The sequence below is a fragment of the Arachis hypogaea genome, chromosome 2 (genome assembly GCF_003086295.3).
Source record: "Arachis hypogaea cultivar Tifrunner chromosome 2, arahy.Tifrunner.gnm2.J5K5, whole genome shotgun sequence".
In the NCBI taxonomy this organism is placed as follows: Eukaryota; Viridiplantae; Streptophyta; class Magnoliopsida; order Fabales; family Fabaceae; genus Arachis; species Arachis hypogaea.
Genome location: NC_092037.1, coordinates 16,940,363 through 16,962,270, shown reverse-complemented (window position 1 = coordinate 16,962,270; position 21,908 = coordinate 16,940,363). Strand labels below are relative to the sequence as shown.

Below are 21,908 nucleotides of genomic sequence, written 5' to 3'. Positions count from 1 at the left end.
TAGTGCAGAAGCTGAGTTTAGAGCAGTGGCTCATGGAATATGTGAAGCACTATGGGTAGAGAAAATCCTACAAGAACTAAAGGTTCCCATTTCTCCACCAAGAAGGTTGTATTGTGACAACAAATCTGCAATTTCTATTGCCCATAATCCAGTTCTGCATGATAGAACTAAACATGTTGAAGTTGACAAGCATTTTATAAAGGAAAAGATTGAGAGAGGACATATTTGTATCCCATATGTTCCAACCACGGAACAATTGGCAGATGTTCTAACTAAAAGATTACCCAAGAAGACCTTTGATAGCATAATAAGCAAGCTGTCAATGAAGGATATCTTCAAGCCAGCTTGAGGGGGAGTGTTGACTAGATCAAATCAAAATCAAATTCCTAATTTATTTCATGAATCTTTCCTGTAAATAGAATTAATTATAATATCCTTTCCAGTTTTAGTTTAGCTTATTTTTAGGAATTTTATGATTAAAAATCTTTCTTTATTTTAGACTAGTATTTTTCCCATTTTCTAGTTATTTCTATTTCTGTAATTCCTCTATAAAGAAATGATTTCCTGTACATTTGAATATACATAATATTCAGACACTTCAAGCGGGTGCTACTGTATTATGCCTTTGTCAGGTCCATACTATTGCCTATGAAACATATAATATATAGGATTCTCACAAGATTAGAAGATTATAAAAATTATATTAAGATGGATGCTGTATAACTAGTAGCTTAGTGTTTTCAAAATTATAAAAAAAAAAGAAAAAAAAAACTTAATGTTTTCAGATGTGCAGACAAGGAGGAAAAATCTTAAAAATGTGGTACCAAAATATTCCTAATTTTATATAATGTTTGTCGCTGACACGGGAGACAACACCACTTGCAAGAAAGAATGAAAAGTTAGAGCAAAGCCAGTTAAGCACTCCACTGCTATGAATTTTCTAGGTTCTACCGATGCTGTGTCTTATTACTAAAGAATCAGTGACCCCATCAGAAGAAGAATAACTGTTAGTTACTTAACAATTTAGCATGCATATACCACTTTAATTTCTTTGGAAAGTACTCTTGGTTTTAAAATTCTATATAGTTTCAAGATATAATGTATTTCTCTAAATTTTGTTCGTACAACTCTTAAAAACTTAACTTGCAATTCTATAGCTCTAGGTCTTCTATTTTTCAATTTTTTAATCGAACCAGTAGTAACTGTAAGAGAATGGCTCAAATCTATTAAAACAGTACTTTAGAAAACAGAAAATATCTCATGATCCTATAGCCATTACATATTCTCTTCAAAATTTTACATTATGGAGCACTATATAGCTTTAAAATTTTACATTCTTATTGAACAATTTATTATTACAATATTAAATCCATTATACGCTAGATAACTAGTTGTAAACTTGTAATAGTTCAAATACATAACTCTTAACATAATACTGAGTAACTGATTTGTAATATAGCATAACTACTTCGATTTGATGTATCTGAGAGAGACTAGTATGGTAGGACTATTGAACCTGGCCCCATAACATAACACGGTAGTTGGAAGTTGAAACTTTCCACAAGATGCATTTATGCTGCATGCATCAAATAAAGTAGAATCAAGGACTAAACTTGAAGTCAATGTCGTCTAGGGTGAAGCTGAATTATTGGAAGGCGCAGCTCCTCATCACATCAAAGCCTGCAAGCATTGCAATTTTTCACTCTTCTCCTTCATATCTAAATTTCTGATCACTTGTTGAGATCATATCATGACTGCTGCACTTGATGGAGCTTTACTTTCTGGCTTCATTAACGTTCTCTTTGAAAGGTTCCTTACAGTAGATGCTGTAAACTTGGTCTTGGGCAAGAAGCTTGGCCCGGACTTAGTTAAAAGGCTGAAGATTGCTCTGTTGGGTGCTGAAGCTCTTGTTGCCGATGCTGAGTTGAAGCAGTTTGGTAATCCATCTGTGAGGAAGTGGCTTGATAGTCTCAGGGATGTTGTTTACTGTGCTGAGGACATGCTGGACGCTGACGTCACTAAAGCCACCACTCAAAAGCAGGTAGATTCTTTCCTCAACCCGATTAACTTCATCATCAACCGAGATAGGGAGTTGGTAGATAAGATGCAAATGGTGGTTAGAACAATAGAGGATCTTGTAAACCAAAAAGATCCCCTTGGTCTTGAAAAGATTCCTGCTGGTAGCTCATCATGGAGGACTCCATCCACTTCTCTTGTGAGAGGGAATGTGTATGGAAGGGAGGATGACAAGAAGGCCTTAATCAAGATGCTGAATGACAACAACGAGCATCACCTGTCTGTGATCGCTATTGTTGGCATAGGTGGGGTTGGTAAAACAACTTTGGCCCAATGGCTATACAACAATGAGGAGGAGTTCATGAAGGGATTTGATCTGAAAGCATGGGTTTGTGTTTCAGAAAATTTTGATATCATTGAGACTACAAGGAATGTCATAAAGCAGATCCATGGTGGTACTTGTAGTCTCGATGATTTCAATTCACTTCAAAATGCTTTGAAGGAAGAATTGTCCAATAAGAAGTTCTTTCTTATTCTCGATGATGTTTGGAGTTATGATGGTGACAAATGGAGTAATTTTATGACCCCTTTCCAATATGGGAAGAAAGAAAGTATTGTTCTCCTAACTACTCGTGGGAAAAACGTTGCTTTAGCAGTTCAAAACTGTCGCCCTTATTTTCTCAAAGGGTTGTCAGAAGACTATTGTTGGTCAGTGTTTGCTGACAATGCATCTTTTCCAGAATCAAATGGGAGAGCAGCACTTGAGGAAATAGGAAGAAAGATTGTCAAGAAGTGTGATGGCTTGCCATTAGCTGCAGAAACACTTGGTCGCTTGTTACGTACAAAGCATGATGTCGAGGAATGGAACAAGATACTAATGAGTCATATTTGGGGATTTCTGTGGAGAAGAGTAAGATTATCCCAGCATTACTGATAAGTTACTTCTATCTTCCTTCACATTTAAAGCGTTGTTTTGTCTATTGTGCTTTAAATCCCAAGGATTATAAATTTGAGAAAGAGGAATTAATCCTTTTATGGAAGATAGAAGAATTTTTACCACCACCAAAGAGAGGAGAAAGTTTAGAAGAAGTTGGTTCTGAGTGTTTTGATGAACTAACTTCCAGATTATTTTTCACGAAGATTAAAGACTCTGATGATTATTTTGTGATCCACAATCTCTTGGATGACTTAGCAGTATTCCTTGCTGGAGATTTCTATTGCAACCTAGAAGAACTTGGTAAAGAGGAGTATATAAGGATTCAACCTCAACATTTTTGTGCGAATTTACGTTATTGTAGCTCAAAACTTCATAATTTGATTTCTAAAGTAGAATCTTTGAAAACATTATTATTGTTTGGCGATTTCTCATCCAACTAAACATTTCTTGGTGTCGAAAGCTGGAGAATATGGAAGGAGAAAAGCTGCCTCCCTCTCTCTTGCTACTTCAAATTGATCATTGTGGTTTGCTGGGAAAACACTGCAAGAACAAGCATCAACTAATCTGGCCCAAAATTTCCCACATCCCTGACATTAATGTCTTCTAAATAGGGATTTCTGAACAGGTAATTCTCTAATCTTCATGATTCACACATGCTACCACAATTAAATTCACACATGCACAAGTCATACCAAAAAATGATAGCTTGATTTGTGGAAAGAAAAGAGTTTAAAAAATGGTGTTTTTTTCTTTACCTAATCTTTATATTTATTACTTAACCAAATTCATTGTACATATCAAATTAAATACGGCTATTAAAATGGTTTTCGAGATTGAAAATGTACTTGTTTCCAATCCTTTTTTTTTTAATCAAAGAGTTACCTATCGTACTAGAAGATTCAAAGTAAAAGGAATCAGCATGAGGTGTATAAACTTTCAAAATAAAAAGATCAAATTATTGCTGTATAATCTTTTCAACTGCTTGCTGGATTTGTAACTCTTAAGTTGAATAGATGGAGAGTTATTCATATTATTATACACTCATCTAATGCCTTGTATAATTTCTTTTGAACACGCTATCAATAAACAGTTTTCCAAGGTCTCGATATAGCTAATGTCATTAGAAGGTCAAGTTGCGATGAAGCCATCAGACAACAATTTCATCTCTATCAACTTCACTTATTGGTGAGTATCTATCCTTTTTTTTTAAAATTATTATTTTTAAATAAACTAAAATATAGGCTTACCATGAATTTAGCCAATGGTCTTTATCCTGGTATGTGCAGTTTGGACATATATTAAGCTACTTAAGATTCTGTTCTGAAATGTCTATAATGAAAATCTTTTCTTTCTAACTTGTAATATGATGGCAATTAAATTATGCTTGTTGATCACTTTATTTTTCTGTCTAACTGCATTTAACTTCTTCTCTGCAATTTCATATTTTGGTGGCATTTATGTTTGTTAATTATCATTTCACTGATGATCCTAAAATCAAAACAGTGATCCAACATTACTGCAGTACTATGCATTTCAGAAAAAAAGTGTAGAAAATAAAAAGAACTAAAAGACTATAGAATGATAACTGTGTTTGGTTTTTCGTTGAAAAAATTAGTCTTGAAATGTTATTAATTTGTGTATTAGTGTGTCAGGAAAAAGCCTCTGAACTCTGCATGAGATACATTGAGGAATAAGCAGCAATACAGAAACATGGGAATACCGTTGCTGTCACTTGAGTAGAGAAGGTCAAATATTCTGAAACCGAAACAATGTCAATTGCAGAAAAGGAGAGGGAAACTTGAAAGCTAAAATGTTGTGGATAGTTAGCTGCCTGCAATGGTCAATACAATGCATATATAAAGAGGCTTGATTGAGTATGATTAAGTTGTCCCTTTCGGCACATAATCTTTATATAAATTCAAACCATATTTACTTCAGGTTGGTATAGTTACTCTATTCCTCTCTGCAATTTACTTCAGGTTGGAGAATATGGCAGCAGAAAAGCTTCCTTTCTCTCTGTTACTATTTCAAATTCAACACTATCCTTTGCCCGGCAAACGTTACAAGAAAAAGAGTCGCAGCTAAACTCTTCATGAAAGTAACATAAACTTGATGGATCTAGAGGTATTTTTGAAGCTGCTCTATCTCATATCATTTCTTACGAATACCAACTCAAATAGATTTTCCAGGGGCATCAAGGGATAGATAACTGCTATGCTGGAGGATTTGCTTTCTTTCTGGTTTCAACCATTAAAATGTGCATTAGGAAGCTTCTGTGGTAATTGCAACTTGGTGAGCATGTAAGTACATTTGTCAAACTTTTGCATTGCGGTATTATTATTTTGATGTCAATCTTTTCTCAAGATGAATTTGTCCCTTTTGGTTCTGTTTTTGAAGCTAAAAAGGAATGCAACAATGTTGAATACATCATTGTGTATTTATCAAGCAGGTTCTTATCATAGTCCTTCAACTTTGAGGTGTGATCGCTATCTGTGCTCTCTAGCCCAAAAGTTCGTAAACAACTCCATCTATTGTATCATTGATTTCACCATTTAGTTTATGTGATTATGTTCTTGGACAAGAGTTCTGCACTTATAATTAGTAGTGCTTGTAAGTTTTGAGATTTGTTTGTAGCTTTATTTGGAAAATAGTGAATATTTTTACCTTCCCGTGGGTTTTTTCCCTCTCTCATTGAGAGGTTTTTCTCACGTTAAAATTTGGTGTTCTGTTGGTCTGTCCTCTTCAATTATTTGCTGATATTGATGCTTCCATATTATGCCTTTGACAGGTTTAGTTTATTCCCACCATGAACGATCATTTTACAATGGTAAATATCTTGCCTATGAAAATTATATTGAGGTGCATTCTATATAACTAGTAGCTTAATGTTTCTCTCTCCTTTTTTTTATAAGAGAACGAAAAGAATTAAAGAAAACTAAAAGCAATTCAATTTGACTGTACTAAACTCAGGAATATTGAAAATAATGCACCAACTATTAATTATCTTAAAAGGTTTTCATAGGTGTATACAAAAACTACTTTCTTCCTTGAATAAATGGAAGAGAAGAATCATCCTCTTCCAAAAGGAAATTCAGTTCATTAGAAAAAAATTTTTCAAAAAACTTTTTCAAAAAAAAATGTATGAAAAAAAAATATTGGTTCCCCCTTTCCCCCTAAATTATGGTAGCGGGGAATAACAATATTAGAAAATTGCTAAAAATATACAAGTTGTATGATAGAATTACTCTACTTAGCATGTTAAAAAGTTATTATTATAAGTTGATAAAAATAATTGAAAACAATCAATATCACTTGATAATTCTCAAATGAGATATATTTTTAGATGTAATAATATGAGAAAAATATTTATTCTTAGATGCAGGAGCAACCTTATTTTAGAGATGCAAGGCAATTAATGTCAATCACCAGAGTGAAAAGCTGTATAAGACTAAAGAGAGTGGTTTAGACATTAAATCATAACAAACTAACTAAAGTTGAATACGGCAGCAAGAGACAAAGAAAAAGGATGTGCCAAAAAGACATTCATGATCAAGCTACCAATTAGTGCCGATTGTCTAGCTTATAAGGACAAATTGGCAAATTCTGGAGTGGCAAGTTTTGCATTGATTGTGGATCCTAATTCTCTAAATGATCAAATAACGATACACTTTCTTACTTAAATTGCTTGTTCCACCGTTTGAGCAATCATAGCCAAAATGACAAAAAAGTTACAGCTACATTTAATATTTGATTAGCCAGCCAGCAAGAGCAATTCCCACAAGCATCCAACTATGAATTAGGCAATGATGATGATGATGCAATGATATTTCTTCTATCAAGATAGCTGGATGGTAGGCCTAGCATTAATGATAGTGTATAATATTCATTTTTCTTGTTCTTCATGTGTATTTATTTACCACTCTTTCTGTATAAGTTGACTCACATTCGATATTCGATCCAGGTTACATAGCAATAGAATGATGAGTACATAATAAATACATAAAGAATAAAATAAAGAAAAAAAAAACAAATCACACAAACTTTACTCTGGTCTAGTGCTCATAACAATTACGCTCACAAAATGACAAGCACTTAATTTATGATGGGGCCATAAGTTATGATGTACCAGAATGAGACAAAGGTAGTTTGATACTACAGTTTGAACAACTTGAAAATATTAATACTTTTTATTCAACACTTGAGCTACTTTTGTCTTATAAAGCAGAAGGACATCAAAATTTTGATTTTTAGTAATAATGAATATGAGTATACAATGAATCCTAAATTGTGGTGGGAGAGGAAATTATGCAGCAAAAAATACACTCATTGCATGTTGTCCAGATTGAGGTAGAAATTAATATAGGCAAACTACTAAAACCAAAAATAATAAATACATAGCTACATTTACCATTTGACAACTATCATCTCAATCTAGTGGGATAGGCCAGATTTTACTACTATTATCATCTTCACTTTGATCAGTGATCTCTCCACCTAGTCGCTTTCTCTCTCTGCTAGAGTCCTTTTGCTCATGATGATGATAACTGCGATGGGATCGCGACGATTCTCCTCCGGTCCTCTGCTCCTACAAGAAAGAATGATAAAGTAGTGATAAATGAGAATCAGATTATAGTAATGCTGAATCATCTTGCTTTTTCTCTCCAGTTATGTATAATCCAGAGTTCAAGAAAGGGAAAGAACATACATCACGGAATAGGATCTCGTTGGCCTCAAGCATGTGGATTATGTGTCCGATTTTAGGTCTCTTTGTGGCATCAGGATCAACACATTTAAGAGCAACCAACAGAGCAAGCTTAAGAGCCTTTGAAGACGGCTTTTCAGGAAGGTTCGGATCAATGAGTTCCTCTGATTTTCTATTGCCAACCATAGTTTTCAACCACTCAATTAAATTAACCTGCAAATATACCAAATTATAGTTAGGAAAACAGAAAAAGAGAGAAAATAATCAGCATAGAACAGTGTAAGAAGATTAAGACCAAAACTGTATGCTATTATTGGTTATAGCCTCTAACCTCTCCTTGGGGTTTACTATAATCAACGGGACTTCTTCCGGTAATTATTTCCATAATAAGTATCCCAAAGCTATAAACATCACTCTTCTCAGTCAGCATTCCAGTGCATGCATACTCCGGTGCAACATAACTACAGAACAAGAAAAGAGAGAACATGAACTTTGAAGCCTAAAATATTTGAGTATAGAAAGTGAAACTAACTGATAAGAAAGGGAAACTGTTTGGTTAACTCATACTAACCCAAATGTCCCCATCACTCGGGTTGTGACATAGCTATGATCAGAAAAGAGAAGCTTAGCGAGCCCAAAGTCAGAAACCTTTGGGTTCTATTGGCGATCAAGGAGTATATTGCTTGATTTCACGTCTCGGTGGACAACTTTTGGTTCGAGCCCCTCATGAAGATAAGCCAATCTGAAAAACACACATTACTGTCAACAAAACATTTCATGCAACAACATGCGAAGCACTTCAAGCATATTAAGATCATGATCCCTACCCCTTCGCCGTTCCCAAGATGATGTTCATCCGGATATCCCAAGTCAGAGGGCTTGCAGAATCAACATCCCCATGCAGCCACTGGTCCAGATTCCCATTGTCAACATATTCATACACAAGCATCCTGAGAAACATATCAATACTTAAAATCTTACTAGTCTTGAACTTTTTAGCTTTAATTTTTCCAAATGAAATGTCAAGAGTTAATACCTGTACGCGCCCTCGACACAGTATCCAAGCAATCTAACAAGATTCTTGTGCCGCACACGACCAATAGCTTCTACTTCTACCCTAAATTCTCTCTCAGCTTGTCCCCTAAAATAAGTCAAACATTAGGTGCTTACTTATATACAAGACTAAGACAAGAGAACCTTCATTATATTGTATAGAGTAAACAATCAAGAAAAAAAAATCCACAATATGACACTGCAAAACTTTTGAGAAGCAACAACAACAAAGAAACACAGTTGTGAACTTGTGATTCTTTTCTTCACATCAGTGGTAAATCATGCTACCTTGAAATCAAATTATTAAGAAAATAAGTCCAAAAGAAGAAAAAGAAACATTGTATTCCATGTTCCTTCTTCTTGATTCAAAATATCGAAGGCCTATAATGTCTTCACCATCTGCAACCAAATTGAAAAATCCGAAGACACTAAGTACACAAATTTACTACGGCCAACCATGAAACATACAAGTGTATTGATGATTACGAAACAGAATACACCAACCAAGTGAGTGAACCAGGATGGAGCAACTGCCAAAATTTGTTGCAGAATAAACTATACTAGAATCATTTGACCAATCCTCAGGTTAACTGATTCAAATTTCAACATCTTTATTAGACTCTAACCAAATTAGTTGAAAAAACACAAACTTTCACCATCAATTAAAGTAAGCAAGAACACAACACAACATAACATAAAAAAGTCAATTTTGATGCACAGTTTTGTGTCTGCATCCAATTAATTATGTATTATCAAGTCATCAAAAATAACTACAAACATAATTGGACGAATGTGTAAACAGTTTTATCGTTTTCAGTACATCATAATTAAATTCTTATACTAATGAACAACATATATGAATTGAATTTGTGATGATCAAATGCAAAAATTAGCAGAGAGAGAGAGAGAGAGAGAGAGAGAATACTTGTTATTCAAGAGATTCTTAACAGCAACATTGGTACCATCAGAGAGAACACCACGGTACACGATTCCATAGCCACCTTCACCGATCACATTCTCCTCACACATTCCTCCAGTCGCATCCTCCATTTCCCTCAGCGTAAACCACTTCCCCCAACCAAGATGCGAAACCTCTGGTCCCGCCGATACGCTTCCACTCCCAAACGACGACGTCGTTTCGCACACGCTTCCTCCTCCTCCTCCTCCTCCTCCGCCGCCGCCGCCGCCGCCTTTGCTTTCTCCGCTTGAGAACGCCACAGCAGACACCACCCTGCGGTGCTGCTCCGCCGCCGCAGCTTTTCCGATGTCGAGGTGGAGTTCATGCGGTTGAGGATTGGGAGGAGTGGAAATGATTTCCTGGATTTCCTTGGAGACGAGAGGAGTGAGAGGCTTGTGGTTGCGGCGGTGGCGGCGGTTACGGCGGGAGGTGAAGCAGAGAGAGAGGAGGAAGAGGGAGAAGACGATGAGAGCGCCGACGAGGATTCCGATGAGGACCCATAGACGGAGGCCGAAGATGGAAGTGCGCTTTGAGAGCTGTGTTTCTACGAATGCTGCGTCGTAGACTGACATTGTTACAAGTTAGAAGTGAGAAGTGAGAAGTGATGCGTGTGTGTCTCTCAGAGAGAGAGAGAGAGAAAGAGAGAATCAGAATCTGAGTGAGTTCAAGTGAGAGAGACGGAGAGAGTGTGCATTGTGCAATAGCAATATTTCAAAAGAAAAACTTTCAAATAAATTATAAAAAATATAAAATACGATTATCATCAACTAATGTAAATTTGAAATTTTTTTTATTTTTTTTATTAGAGAGAGACTCGAATTTGCGACTTATAAAGAATATGGAGAGATTATAATTATTTTTTAAGGTGTTTGCTACGGTACGATGATAATTTCATACGTACCGATACGATTAAAATATGGACAAATAACAATAAGACATGTGAAATTTATTTTTCACGTCAGCATTTAATTTTTTCTTTTTTAAATATATAGTATATCACCACTTTTACTAAAATACTTTTTTAATTAAATAAAAATAGAAAATATTTATTTATTTAATTTTATAAAAAAACTTAAACATCTTTTCTTTATTTGATTAGACAAAAATACTCTTTTAAATTAATCAAATTTTAAAATTTATTAATCCTAATTTTATAATTTTAAATAATTAAAAAACTAAAATAAAAACATATTAAAAAAATAAAAAATCAAAATTGTTCTTCACATGGCGTGTGAAGATTTCAGTCTTCTTCATTTTCTTGAATCCTTTTCCTATCCTCTCTCTCTCCTGCTCGATCTCTCTCATCTGTCTCACTGTGCGTCGCACGCAAGACGCCATCGTTTTGCTGGATGCCCTAGCCAATTACCCAACCCAGCAACCTTAGCTCCATACAACGGCTAAACGCGAACCCATCCCTCCCATCGCCCTCGAGCTCCTCCTTCCTCTCTCTGTCATCGATCTCACTCCCTCACCTCCGTCCATCTCCCGCCGCCATCGCCGAAACGAGCTTCGAAGCCACCGTCATTATCGTGCAGCTTTGTTCCACCATCGTGCAGTTACTGTTTCAGCTTTGAAAGCACCGGCGCGCACCTCGGTTCCATCGTCGCCGACACTATCTCTGTTCCACCAGTCATCCCTTCGGTCGTGTCCTTGTCCCCCTCTTGCTCAGGATCTGCTCTGCTCTGTTCTAGGACTTCTAGCTTCTAGGTATTTTTTTATAACAATTATTGAATAATTGTTGTTAGTTAATTTGTGAACTTGTTATAGGTTGAATAATTGTTGAATAAGTGTTAATTAATCTGTGAATCTTACTGTTTTTACTGTGAATTACTCCATTGTTAATGATTCTGATAATTCATAGAAGAAGGCTGTGTTTGATGAGGATGAGGAAGATAAATACAAGGAAAGGAATCCGGGAAATAGTTTGAAGAGAAAAGAAAGTGGCGGTGGAGAAAAGTCAACCTTGGAAGAATTGATAAGGGAAGAGGAGAAGAAAAAGGAGAAAATCAACAGGAAGGACTATTGGTTGCGTGAGGGAATCATTGTTAAGGTTATGAGCAAGGCCTTCGCAGAGAAGTGGTACTACAAGCAAAAGGGTGTGGTGAGAAAGGTGATTGACAAATATGTTGGGGAAACTGAGATGCTTGAAAGCAAGCATGTGCTAAGAGTCGATCAGGAAGAGCTTGAAACTGTGATTCCACAAGTTGGGGGCCGTGTAAAAATTGTCAATGGTGCATATCGTGGATCAACTGCGAAACTTTTGGGAGTGGATACGGATCATTTTTGTGCAAAGGTGCAGATAGAGAAAGGTGCCTATGATTTCAGGGTACTCAAAGCTGTGGAATATGAAGACATTTATAAAATAGCACAATGAGTTTGAATATGGGAACGTGCTGGATGCTGGATGCTGCGAATTTCATCATCGATGGTCATTATCCAGTGAGAGAGCTATGAGAACGTGCTAGGAACTGCTGGACTAAAATCTTAGCACATGATAGCAGGTCTGTTCTTGTGGTTGCTCACAATGCCGTTAATCAGGCTCTTGTTGCTACAGCAATTGGTACTTGTTTTTCTCCTTCTAAGAAAATTCTGATGATGGAAAAAAAGAATCTTATCAACTGGAACATTATTCTCACCTTTTCTCTTTTGTTCCAAACAATTAGGTTTAGGGGTGGAGTATTTTAGATGTTTACTTCAGAGCAATTGTGGTGTAAGTGTGCTGGATTTCATTCCCAGGCCTGAGGGCGGATCTCCGGACATTTGCCTCGATCGCTTAAATCAGGTATGTCCGAGTCTTGACTGGCTTTGGTTGTGGTTGTGGTTTTGGGTTGTGACAAAGCTTTAAATTAGAGAAAATGTGAATTTCTTCCCATTTGAGATTGTATTTAGGATTGTTATCAAACTATTTTATTAATGCAGACCCCTGGTTCACCAGTGGCTGGTGGAAAATCTGGAGGAAGAGATACAAATAAGCGGATCATACTTGTTTGTAATGGATCTACGCAGGGAAATACGGAGGTATGAACCATAGGCTAAAATTTATCTTGATAGAGGTAGCTGGTCAAATGTTATCAGTGAATATCCCAAAACTTTGATTTTTGTATTTGTTCCAATTTCTATGAAAGCTGCAGGTGATATGCAGAAGAATAAACTTTAAAACTTTGCAATAAACTTTATTTTAAGTACGTTTTTCATGTCAAGTTTTGTAACAAACTAGCTTATTTTGAGCAGAATGGTTTTCCTTTTGCTGGTGATCATCCAATGAACATGCTTGGTGTTATACAGGTACTATATTTAATCATCAGAACTAGGTGTTAAAAAGTTATTTGTTTGATCTTTCAAAAATGTAACAGTCCCAGAAATCTGCAGAGCTACTTCTTGATTTGAAGGTGAGTTCCATAATTAGCAGTCCTAACAAGGGTTGTTTTGAGACTGCCATGACCATCTCCAAGGTATACTATGGTTATTTCCTGTTTGATCAACCATATGCCTTTTTCCTGTTTAAATTGATTTATTGAAAGTATATATATCTACTTAGGAACCGACTTTAGTTATAATATGTATATTGCATTGCATTCCTGAACTAGTCGATCTCGATTTCATTTATTAATTCGTTTGATACAACTTTAGGTACAAGAAGCTGCAGATTGCTTGGGTGCTGACTGTGTGCCACGCTATGTTGAATTGAAGCAAATCGGTAGCCTAGATGTTAAAATAATCTTTTAGCAATCCAAAATGGTAAGCAATATAAACCTCACCAAAATACCAAGTGTTTGAACTAGCAAAGTATTTTACCAAATGTATGGTACTGATGGTTGCTTATAATCTTGATGTACATAATTAGTAACTATGCTTCATTATTGCAGGATCTATCCAACTTCCCCCCAATTCAGCCTGGATGGTTAAATAGGATTGATGATGGGTTGAGAACAACATTATGGGATCAATCTGAAAAGGCATGGCAATCCTTGTTGGATGAAATATCCAATGAATCGAGCAAAGGAGTCTTGGTCGCGGTTGCTCATCCAGCAATCCACATAGCACTAATGGGGCACTGCCTTAACATGACCAAGGAATGGTTAGGATCATTTCATCTTGACGAAGGGAGTGTTAGTGTCCTTGACTTTCCTGATGGCCCTAAAGGAAGAGGTGTCATAAGGTGCATAAATTATACTGCACATTTGGGGAGATGGTCCATCCCTTTTACAAGATCAACAGAGGATGGTGAAGAGTTTTAACTGTATAATATTGCAAATGCATCATTCCATTTATCAAGCTGAAGTGACCCCATGTCCCCAGCATCCAAATTTTCAAGCATTATCATGATGGTTAAATATTCAAAATAATGTAAAGACTCTTCATCATCTCTGAATAGGAAATAATATTTAAGCGTTTGGATGATTTTATATGTAATTAAAGAAGTAGATATATGAGATATGTGATTGATAAAATAAAAAATATTTAGTGATTTTATATGTAATTATTTTTAATAATGTGATAGATTTAAGTTTTAATTATTTTTTCCATTGATATCTTTACTTAATCAATTTTATATCATACACTCAAGTCTTTATACGTTTTATATCATCCAGCTGCTATCATTTTCCTTTGAAATTTCATGGTGCTTAAACTTGATTCTTTAGTGTTAGGATCACATTGGTATATGAGTTGATTACCATTAGTAAAAGTTAGCTAGGAGTACTTGGTTACAATGGTCTAGTCATTTGATTAGTATAAATAAAAGTGATAGGATACAGAGAAGGGTTTCAAATTCTCTGAGTAATTGTGATTGTTTTGAGAATTGAGATGTCTCTTTATTATTATCTCTATCATTTTAATTCATCAACAAATACAACTTTCTGCGTCCATTTCTAATGTTTATTCTGGCTGTTTATTTTTCATGCTGATTACCTCAGGCCTAATGCAAACAAGAACCAGCTCTCAGTTCCCAAACATGCCAAAAGATCGCTTTTGGAGAAAACCTGTGATCTTATCAAGAATTTTCCGGAGTACCTTGTTGTTGTAAGTGTTGCAAGAAAAACTGATGGTCGTCATTGGGCAGATTTGCTTTGAGCATTGGGATGGCTGAGAAGCGGAATTTGTGGAGAATAGGGAGAGGAAGTATCTAGGGTTTAAGGATAATGATATACCCAGTCGTACTGCACTTTTAAGGATCACACTCACATGTATTTTTGTGGACCAAATAGCGAGCTTATTATCGACAGTATTTATTTATGTACTTCAAATCGTCTAACAGTTTTTGGATGGAAGTTCAAAACACAACAATAATAAAAGGTTGAGTCCTTACATATTGGACTAAAATCCTCCCTACTTGTAAAGCTCACAAGATCACAACGCTTTCTTAATTTTCAATATATAATAAGGCACCAAAGCCATGATAATGATACATTAAAATAACATAAACAGTAATGGCAACTGAACATGCTTCAAATATACAACCAAACTTCTAGGAGGCTACCCAGTTCAATAGAATGAGACGCATGATCAAAATATGTATCTCAACTCTAGAAGCAGACAAGACCCCAAATAGCATGAAAATAACTATAACTATAACCATAACCATAACCATCATATGGCAGTTTTTTGCCTTCTCTGAAGATCCACTGATGAGCAACATACTAATTGTATCCAATATGGTCTGCTCTTGGCTTTCCTCTTTTCCCTCTTCATTTCCGTAGGATATCTTGCCAGTGAGTTCCATTCTTTTGCAGCGTTGTTTATCAGAGCTTGAGCTGAAGGCGATTCAGGACCTAGAATGGAGTTAATAGTTGTCAATCCAGAACCATTGTTTTGTGGAAGTTTACCATTCTTTCTGCTTGCCAAGCACAGAAGGGAACTCGGCACTATCTTTTTCCTTCAGATTAACAGCTCCACCAGCCACTTGAGGATCCAAGTTAACTGCATCTCTAACTGATATTGCACAGTCATCTTCATTTTCACCAACACCAGTATCTGAAGGGACTATAATTTCAACTTCTTCAACATCTGTTTTGATCTCATCCTTTCCCTTCAAACTAGTCCCCAGTTCAGATGTAAAAACGCAATCTCACACATTTTCATCAGCATATATCTTATTTTCAGGCAATACATCTGGCATCACTTCAGCTTTGTGGGGATCTGATACAGTTGACAAGCCAACATTCATTGCATCCTTAACTGCCATTTTAGACTCCCCTTCACATGTTTCACCCACAACAACATCAGAAGGGGTTATAATTTCATCTTTATCCTGATCAGACCTAATCTTGTCCTTCCCTTTCGAATTAGTATCTGGTGGACGAAATTGTGATCACTATTCTTTGATTTGCATTCATTGTAAAATTATGGAATTTAGAAATTGGCACGTGTGGACACAACTCCGTTCAACTAACCAGCAAGTGTACTGGGTCGTCCAAGTAATACCTTACGTGAGTAAGGGTCGATCCCACAGAGATTGTTGGTATGAAGCAAGCTATGGTCATCTTGTAAATCCCAGTCAGGAGGATAAAATTATGGAATTTAGAAAATCAAATATGATTAATAAAAATAAACAGAAAATAAAATGGATAGAGATACTTATGTAAATCAATAGTGGAAATTTCAGATAGGCGTATGGAGATGTTGTGCTCCTCTTGAATCTCTACTTTCTTATTACATTCATCCTATCCTTCTTACTCCTTTCCATGGCAAGCTGTATGTAGGGCATCACCGTTGTCAATGGCTACATCCCATCCTCTCAGTGAAAACGTTCCTATGCTCTGTCACAGTACGGCTAATCATCTGTCGGTTCTCAATCAGGTTGGAATAGAATCCCTTGATTCTTTTGCGCTTGTCATCATGCCCAGCCTTCAGGAGTTTGAAGCTCGTCACAGTCATTCAATCCCAGAATCCTACTCGGAATACCACAGACAAGGTTTAGACTTTCCGGATCCTCATGAATGCCGCCATCTATCTAGCTTATACTACGAAGATTCTGTTGGGGAATCTAAGAGATATGCGCCCGGCCTAAGGTAGAACGGAAGTGGTTGTCAGTCACGCGCGTTCATGGGTGAGAATGATGATGAGTGTCACGGATCATCACATTCATCAAGTTGAAGTGCAACGTATATCTTGGAATAAGAATAAAAGAGAATTGAATAGAAAGTAATAGTAATTGTATTGAAACTTGAGGTACAGCAGAGCTCCACACCCTTAATCTATGGTGTGCAGAAACTCCACTGTTGAAAATACATAAGTGAAAGGTTCAGGCATGGCCGAATGGCCAGCCCCCCTGGTCTAAGGACTAGGCGTCCAGAGATTAAACTGTCAAAAGATGTCTAATACAATAGATAAATGTTCTATTTATAATAAACTAGCTCCTAGGGTTTTACATGAGTAAGTAATTGATGCATAAATTCACTTCCGGGGCCCACTTGGTGTATGCTTGGGCTGAGCTTGATCAATCCACGAGCTGAGGCTTCTCTTGGAGTTGAACTCTGAGTTATGATGTGTTTTGGGCGTTCAACTCCGGATCATGACGTTTTTCTGGCGTTTAACTCCAGACAGCAGCATGAACTTGGCGTTCAACGCCAAGTTACGTCGTCATTCTTCGAATAAAGTATGGACTATTATAGATTGCTGGAAAGCCCTGGATGTCTACTTTCCAACGCCGTTGAGAGCGCGCCAAGTGGAGTTCTGTAGCTCCAGAAAATCCATTTTGAGTGCAGGGAGGTCAGATTCCAACAGCATCAGCAGTCCTTTTGTCAGCCTTCTTCAGAGTTTTGCTCAAATCCCTCAATTTCAGTCAGAATTTACCTGAAATCATAGAAAAACACACAAACTCATAGTAAACTCCAGAAATGTGAATTTAACATAAAAACTAATGAAAACATCCCTAAAAGTAGCTCAAACTTACTAAAAACTATATAAAAACAATGCCAAAAAGCGTATAAATTATCCGCTCATCACAACACCAAACTTAAATTGTTGCTTGTCCCCAAGCAACTGAAAATCAATTAGGATAAAAGAAGAGAATATACTATAAATTCCAGAATATCAATGAATATTAATTTAATTAGATGAGCGGGACTTGTAGCTTTTTGCTTCTGAACAGTTTTGGCATCTCACTTTTTCCTTTGAAGTTTAGAGTGATTGGCTTCTCTAGGAACTTAGAATTTCGGATAGTGTTATTGACTTTCCTAGTTAAGCATGTTGATTCTTGAACACAGCTACTTATGAGTCTTGGCCGTGGCCCTAAGCACTTTGTTTTCCAGTATTACCACCGGATACACAAATGCCACAGACACATAACTGGGTGAACCTTTTCAGATTGTGACTCAGCTTTGCTAGAGTCCCCAGTTAGTGGTGTCCAGAGCTCTTAAGCACACTCTTCTGCTTTGGATCACGACTTTAACCACTCAGTCTCAAGCTTTTCACTTGGACCTTCATGACACAAGCACATGGTTAGGGACAGCTTGATTTAGCCGCTTAGGCCTGGATTTAATTTCCTTGGGCCCTCCTATCCATTGATGCTCAAAGCCTTGGATCCTTTTTACCCTTGCCTTTTGGTTTTAAGGGCTATTGGCTTTTTCTACTGCTCCTTCTTTTTCTTTCTCAATTTTTCGCCATTTTTTTTCACAAGCTTTTGCTTTTTCACTGCTTTTTCTTGCTTCAAGAATCAATTTCATGATTTTTTTCAGATCATCAATAACATTTCTCTTTGTTCATCATTCTTTCAAGAACCAACAATTTTAACACTCATAAACAACAATATCAAAAGACATATGCACTGTTCAATCATTCATTCAGAAAACAAAAAGTATTGTCACCACATCAATATAATTAAATTAAATTCAAGGATAAATTCAAAATTTATGTACTTCTTATTCTTTTGAATTAAAACATTTTTCATTTAAGAGAGGTGAAGGATTCATGGAATTATTCATAATCTTTAAGGCATAGTTACTACATACTAATGATCATGAAGTAGATAAACATATAAAAAAAAACGAAAAGTAGAAAAAAAAATTTTAGAACAAGGAATGAGTCCACCTGAGTGAGGGTGGCGCCTTCTTGAAGATCCAATGGTGCTTTTTGAGCTCCTTTATGTCTCTTCCTTGCTTCTGTTGCATGATCCCTAGTGATTTTGGTGTTTTTATCATTATTTGCTCCCAATAGTTGTGTGGAGGATAATTTATCCCCTGAGGTATCTCAGGGATCTCTTGATTTGCAGCCACATGTTCTACCACTGAGCTATGACGGCTTATATTAGTCTTTCCATCTCCCATGACTCAGAGGTGGAATCTTTTGTCTTTTTCCTTGTTCCTGCTCATATAGGGAAGAAGAGAACAAGAAAAGAAAGTGGAATCATCTATGTCACAGTATAGAGATTCCTTTATGTTAGTAGAAGAAGAAAGGGAAGAAGAGTGAAGAAGAATGGGTAAGGATAGAGGTGGTGATTTGAGATGAAGAGAAGTGAAGAGAATTGTTAGTAAATAAATAAATTAAATAGAATAAGAGAAGAGAAGAGAAATTTCGAAAATAATTTTTGAAAAAGAGGTTAGTAATTTTCGAAAATCAAAGACAAAATATAATTAAAATTAAAATTTAAAACAAAAAGAATTTTTGAAAAAGAGAGGGAGAATTTTCGAAATTTAGAGAGGGATAGGTAGTTAGTTGGTTTTGAAAAAGATAAGAAACAAACAAAAAGTTAGTTAGTTGATTTGAAAAAGATTTGAAATCAAATTTTGAAAAAGATAAGAAGATAAGAAGTTAGATAAGATATTTTGAAATCAAATTTTGAAAAAGATAAAGTTTTTGAAAAAGATAAGATAAAAAGATAAAAAGATTTTTAAGAAAAAGATATTTTGAAAAAGATTTAATTTTTAAAATTACTTAACTAACAAGAAACTACAAGATAAGATTCTAGAACTTAAAGATTGAACCTTTGTTAACAAGAAAGTAACAAACTTCAAATTTTTGAACCAATCACATTACTTGTTAGTTAATTTTCGAAAATTAGATATAAAAGATAAGAAAAAGATTTTGAAAATATTTTGAAAAAGATTTTTGAAATTTTCGAAAATTATAAAAAATGAAAAAGATATGATTTTTGAAAAAGATTTTGAAAAGATAAGATTTTTAAAATTTAAATTTTGACTTGACTTGTAAGAAACAACTAATTTAAAAAAAATTTTGACCAAGTCAACCCAAAATTTCAAAAATTTGGAGGAAAATAAGGAAAAGATATTTTTTTGATTTTTTGAATATTTTAATTATGAGAAAGAAAAACAACAAAAATACTCAATGCATGAAATTTTTAGATCAAAACAATGAATGCATGCAAGAATGCTATGAATATCAAGATGAACACCAAGAACACTTTGAAGATCATGATGAACATCAAGAACATTATTTTGAAAAATTTTTGATGCAAAGAAAACATGCAAGACACCAAACTTAGAAATCTTTAATGCATGGAAAATATGAATGCAAAAGTGCACAAGAAAAACAAGGAAAGACACAAAATAAGAAAACATCAAGATCAAACAAGAGGACTTATCAAGAACAACTTGAAGATCATGAAGAACACTATGAATGAATGAGATTTTCGAAAAATGCAAGAAAATTTTTTAAAAGCATGCAATTGACACCAAACTTAAAAATTAACACAAGACTCAAACAAGAACACAAAATATTTTTGATTTTTATGATTTTCTAATTTTTTTGTATTTTTATTACTTTTTGTTTTCGAAAACATTTTTGGAAAAACGAAAAAGAAAGAAAAATTTTTTTTTTTGAAAAAGTTTTTGAAAAGAAAATTACCTAATCTGAGCAACAAGATGAACCGTCAGTTGTCCATACTCGAACAATCCCCGGCAATGGCGCCAAAAACTTGGTGGACGAAATTGTGATCACTGTTCTTTAAGTTGTATGAAATTATTATTGTGGCACCAGTTGAAGGTGAGAATTTTAGACAAGCGAATGGAGATACTGTATGGCTCAAGAACGCCTGCTTTCCCACTGCTTTAACTCAATCCTTCTTACTCTTTTCCATGGCAAGCTGTGTATAGGGGTTCACCATCAGCGGTGGCTACTTTCAATCCTCTCGGGAAAATGATCCTCTGCGGCTGTCACTCGCATGGCTAATCGTCTGGAGGCATCACCCATGGTTGATGGCTACATCCCATCCTCGCAGTGAAAACTACGCTCACGCACTCTGTCACAGCACGGCTAATCACTGGTTGGTTCCTGCGCCTACTGGAATAGAATCCCTTGATTCTTTTGCGTCTGTCACTAACGCCCAGCACTTGCAAGTTTGAAGCACGTCACAGTCATTCATTACCGGAATCCTACTCGGAATACCACAGACAAGGTGAGACTTTCCGGATTCCCAGGATCCTACTCGGAATACCACAGACAAGGTTAGACTTTCCGGATCCTCATAAATGCCGCCATCTATCTAGCTTATACCACGAAGATTCTGTTGGGGAATCTAAGAGATACACATTCAAGCTCTGTTGCATGTAGAACGGAAGTGGTTGTCAATCACGTGCGTTCATAAGTGAGAATGATAATGAGGGTTACTTATCATCACATTCATCATGTTCTTGGGTGCGAATGAATATCTTGGAATAAGAATAAAAGAGAATTGAATAGAAAGTAATAGTAATTGTATTGAAACTTGAGGTACAGCAGAGCTCCACACCCTTAATCTATGGTGTGCAGAAACTACACTGTTGAAAATACATAAGTGAAAGGTTCAGGCATGGCCGAATGGCCAGCCCCCCTGGTCTAAGGACTAGGCGTCTAGAGATTAAACTGTCAAAAGATGTCTAATACAATAGATAAATGTTCTATTTATAATAAACTAGCTCCTAGGGTTTTACATGAGTAAGTAATTGATGCATAAATTCACTTCCGGGGCCCACTTGGTGTATGCTTGGGCTGAGCTTGATCAATCCACGAGCTGAGGCTTCTCTTGGAGTTGAACTCTGAGTTATGATGTGTTTTGGGCGTTCAACTCCGGATCATGACGTTTTTCTGGCGTTTAACTCCAGACAGCAGCATGAACTTGGCGTTCAACGCCAAGTTACGTCGTCATTCTTCGAATAAAGTATGGACTATTATATATTGCTGGAAATCCCTGGATGTCTACTTTCCAACGCCGTTGAGAGCGAGCCAATTGGAGTTCTGTAGCTCCAGAAAATCCATTTTGAGTGCAAGGAGGTCAGATTCCAACAACATCAGCAGTCCTTTTGTCA

General features: G+C 35.9%; 2 protein-coding genes and 2 pseudogenes across 7 annotated transcripts; 3 read left to right on the top strand and 1 right to left on the bottom strand.

The window, feature by feature from the left end:
• The first annotated feature begins 1,569 nt into the window (after positions 1–1,569).
• On the top strand, positions 1,570–5,740 carry LOC112739940 (putative disease resistance RPP13-like protein 1). 6 transcript variants are annotated; one of them, XM_072215840.1, is made up of 8 exons: positions 1,570–2,627; positions 2,757–3,292; positions 3,414–3,578; positions 4,044–4,138; positions 4,598–4,827; positions 4,933–5,077; positions 5,143–5,253; positions 5,351–5,740. In XM_072215840.1, the coding sequence occupies exons 1-2, from the start codon at positions 1,751–1,753 to the stop codon at positions 2,948–2,950; spliced, it is 1,071 nt and encodes a 356-aa protein (XP_072071941.1). In that variant the 5' UTR covers positions 1,570–1,750; the 3' UTR covers positions 2,951–3,292; positions 3,414–3,578; positions 4,044–4,138; positions 4,598–4,827; positions 4,933–5,077; positions 5,143–5,253; positions 5,351–5,740. The 6 variants fall into 6 exon arrangements, with proteins under 6 accessions (XP_072071941.1, XP_072071930.1, XP_072071931.1 ...); XM_072215829.1 differs by having other exon boundaries at positions 1,572–2,926; positions 4,606–4,827; XM_072215830.1 differs by having other exon boundaries at positions 1,572–2,926; positions 5,403–5,740.
• A 1,371-nt stretch (positions 5,741–7,111) lies between these two features.
• On the bottom strand, positions 7,112–10,356 carry LOC112739924 (probable serine/threonine-protein kinase At1g01540; annotated as a pseudogene).
• LOC140176621 (KIN17-like protein) lies at positions 10,271–12,032 on the top strand. The gene is made up of 3 exons (XM_072208151.1): positions 10,271–10,276; positions 11,528–11,959; positions 12,018–12,032. Exons 1-3 carry the CDS (start codon positions 10,271–10,273, stop codon positions 12,030–12,032), a joined length of 453 nt encoding a protein of 150 aa, XP_072064252.1.
• On the top strand, positions 11,508–14,057 carry LOC112739908 (probable 2-carboxy-D-arabinitol-1-phosphatase; annotated as a pseudogene).
• Positions 14,058–21,908: the final 7,851 nt, after the last annotated feature.

What these genes read in the sequence shown, in the direction of transcription:
- LOC112739940 (XM_072215829.1), top strand. Translation starts at nt 1,751, where the DNA reads ATGACTGCTGCACTTGATGGAGCTTTACTTTCTGGCTTCATTAACGTT. An exon ending in GGGGATTTCTGTGGAGAAGA is followed by an intron (nt 2,927 to 3,413) that starts GTAAGATTATCC and finishes TGGTGTCGAAAG; the next exon opens with CTGGAGAATATGGAAGGAGA.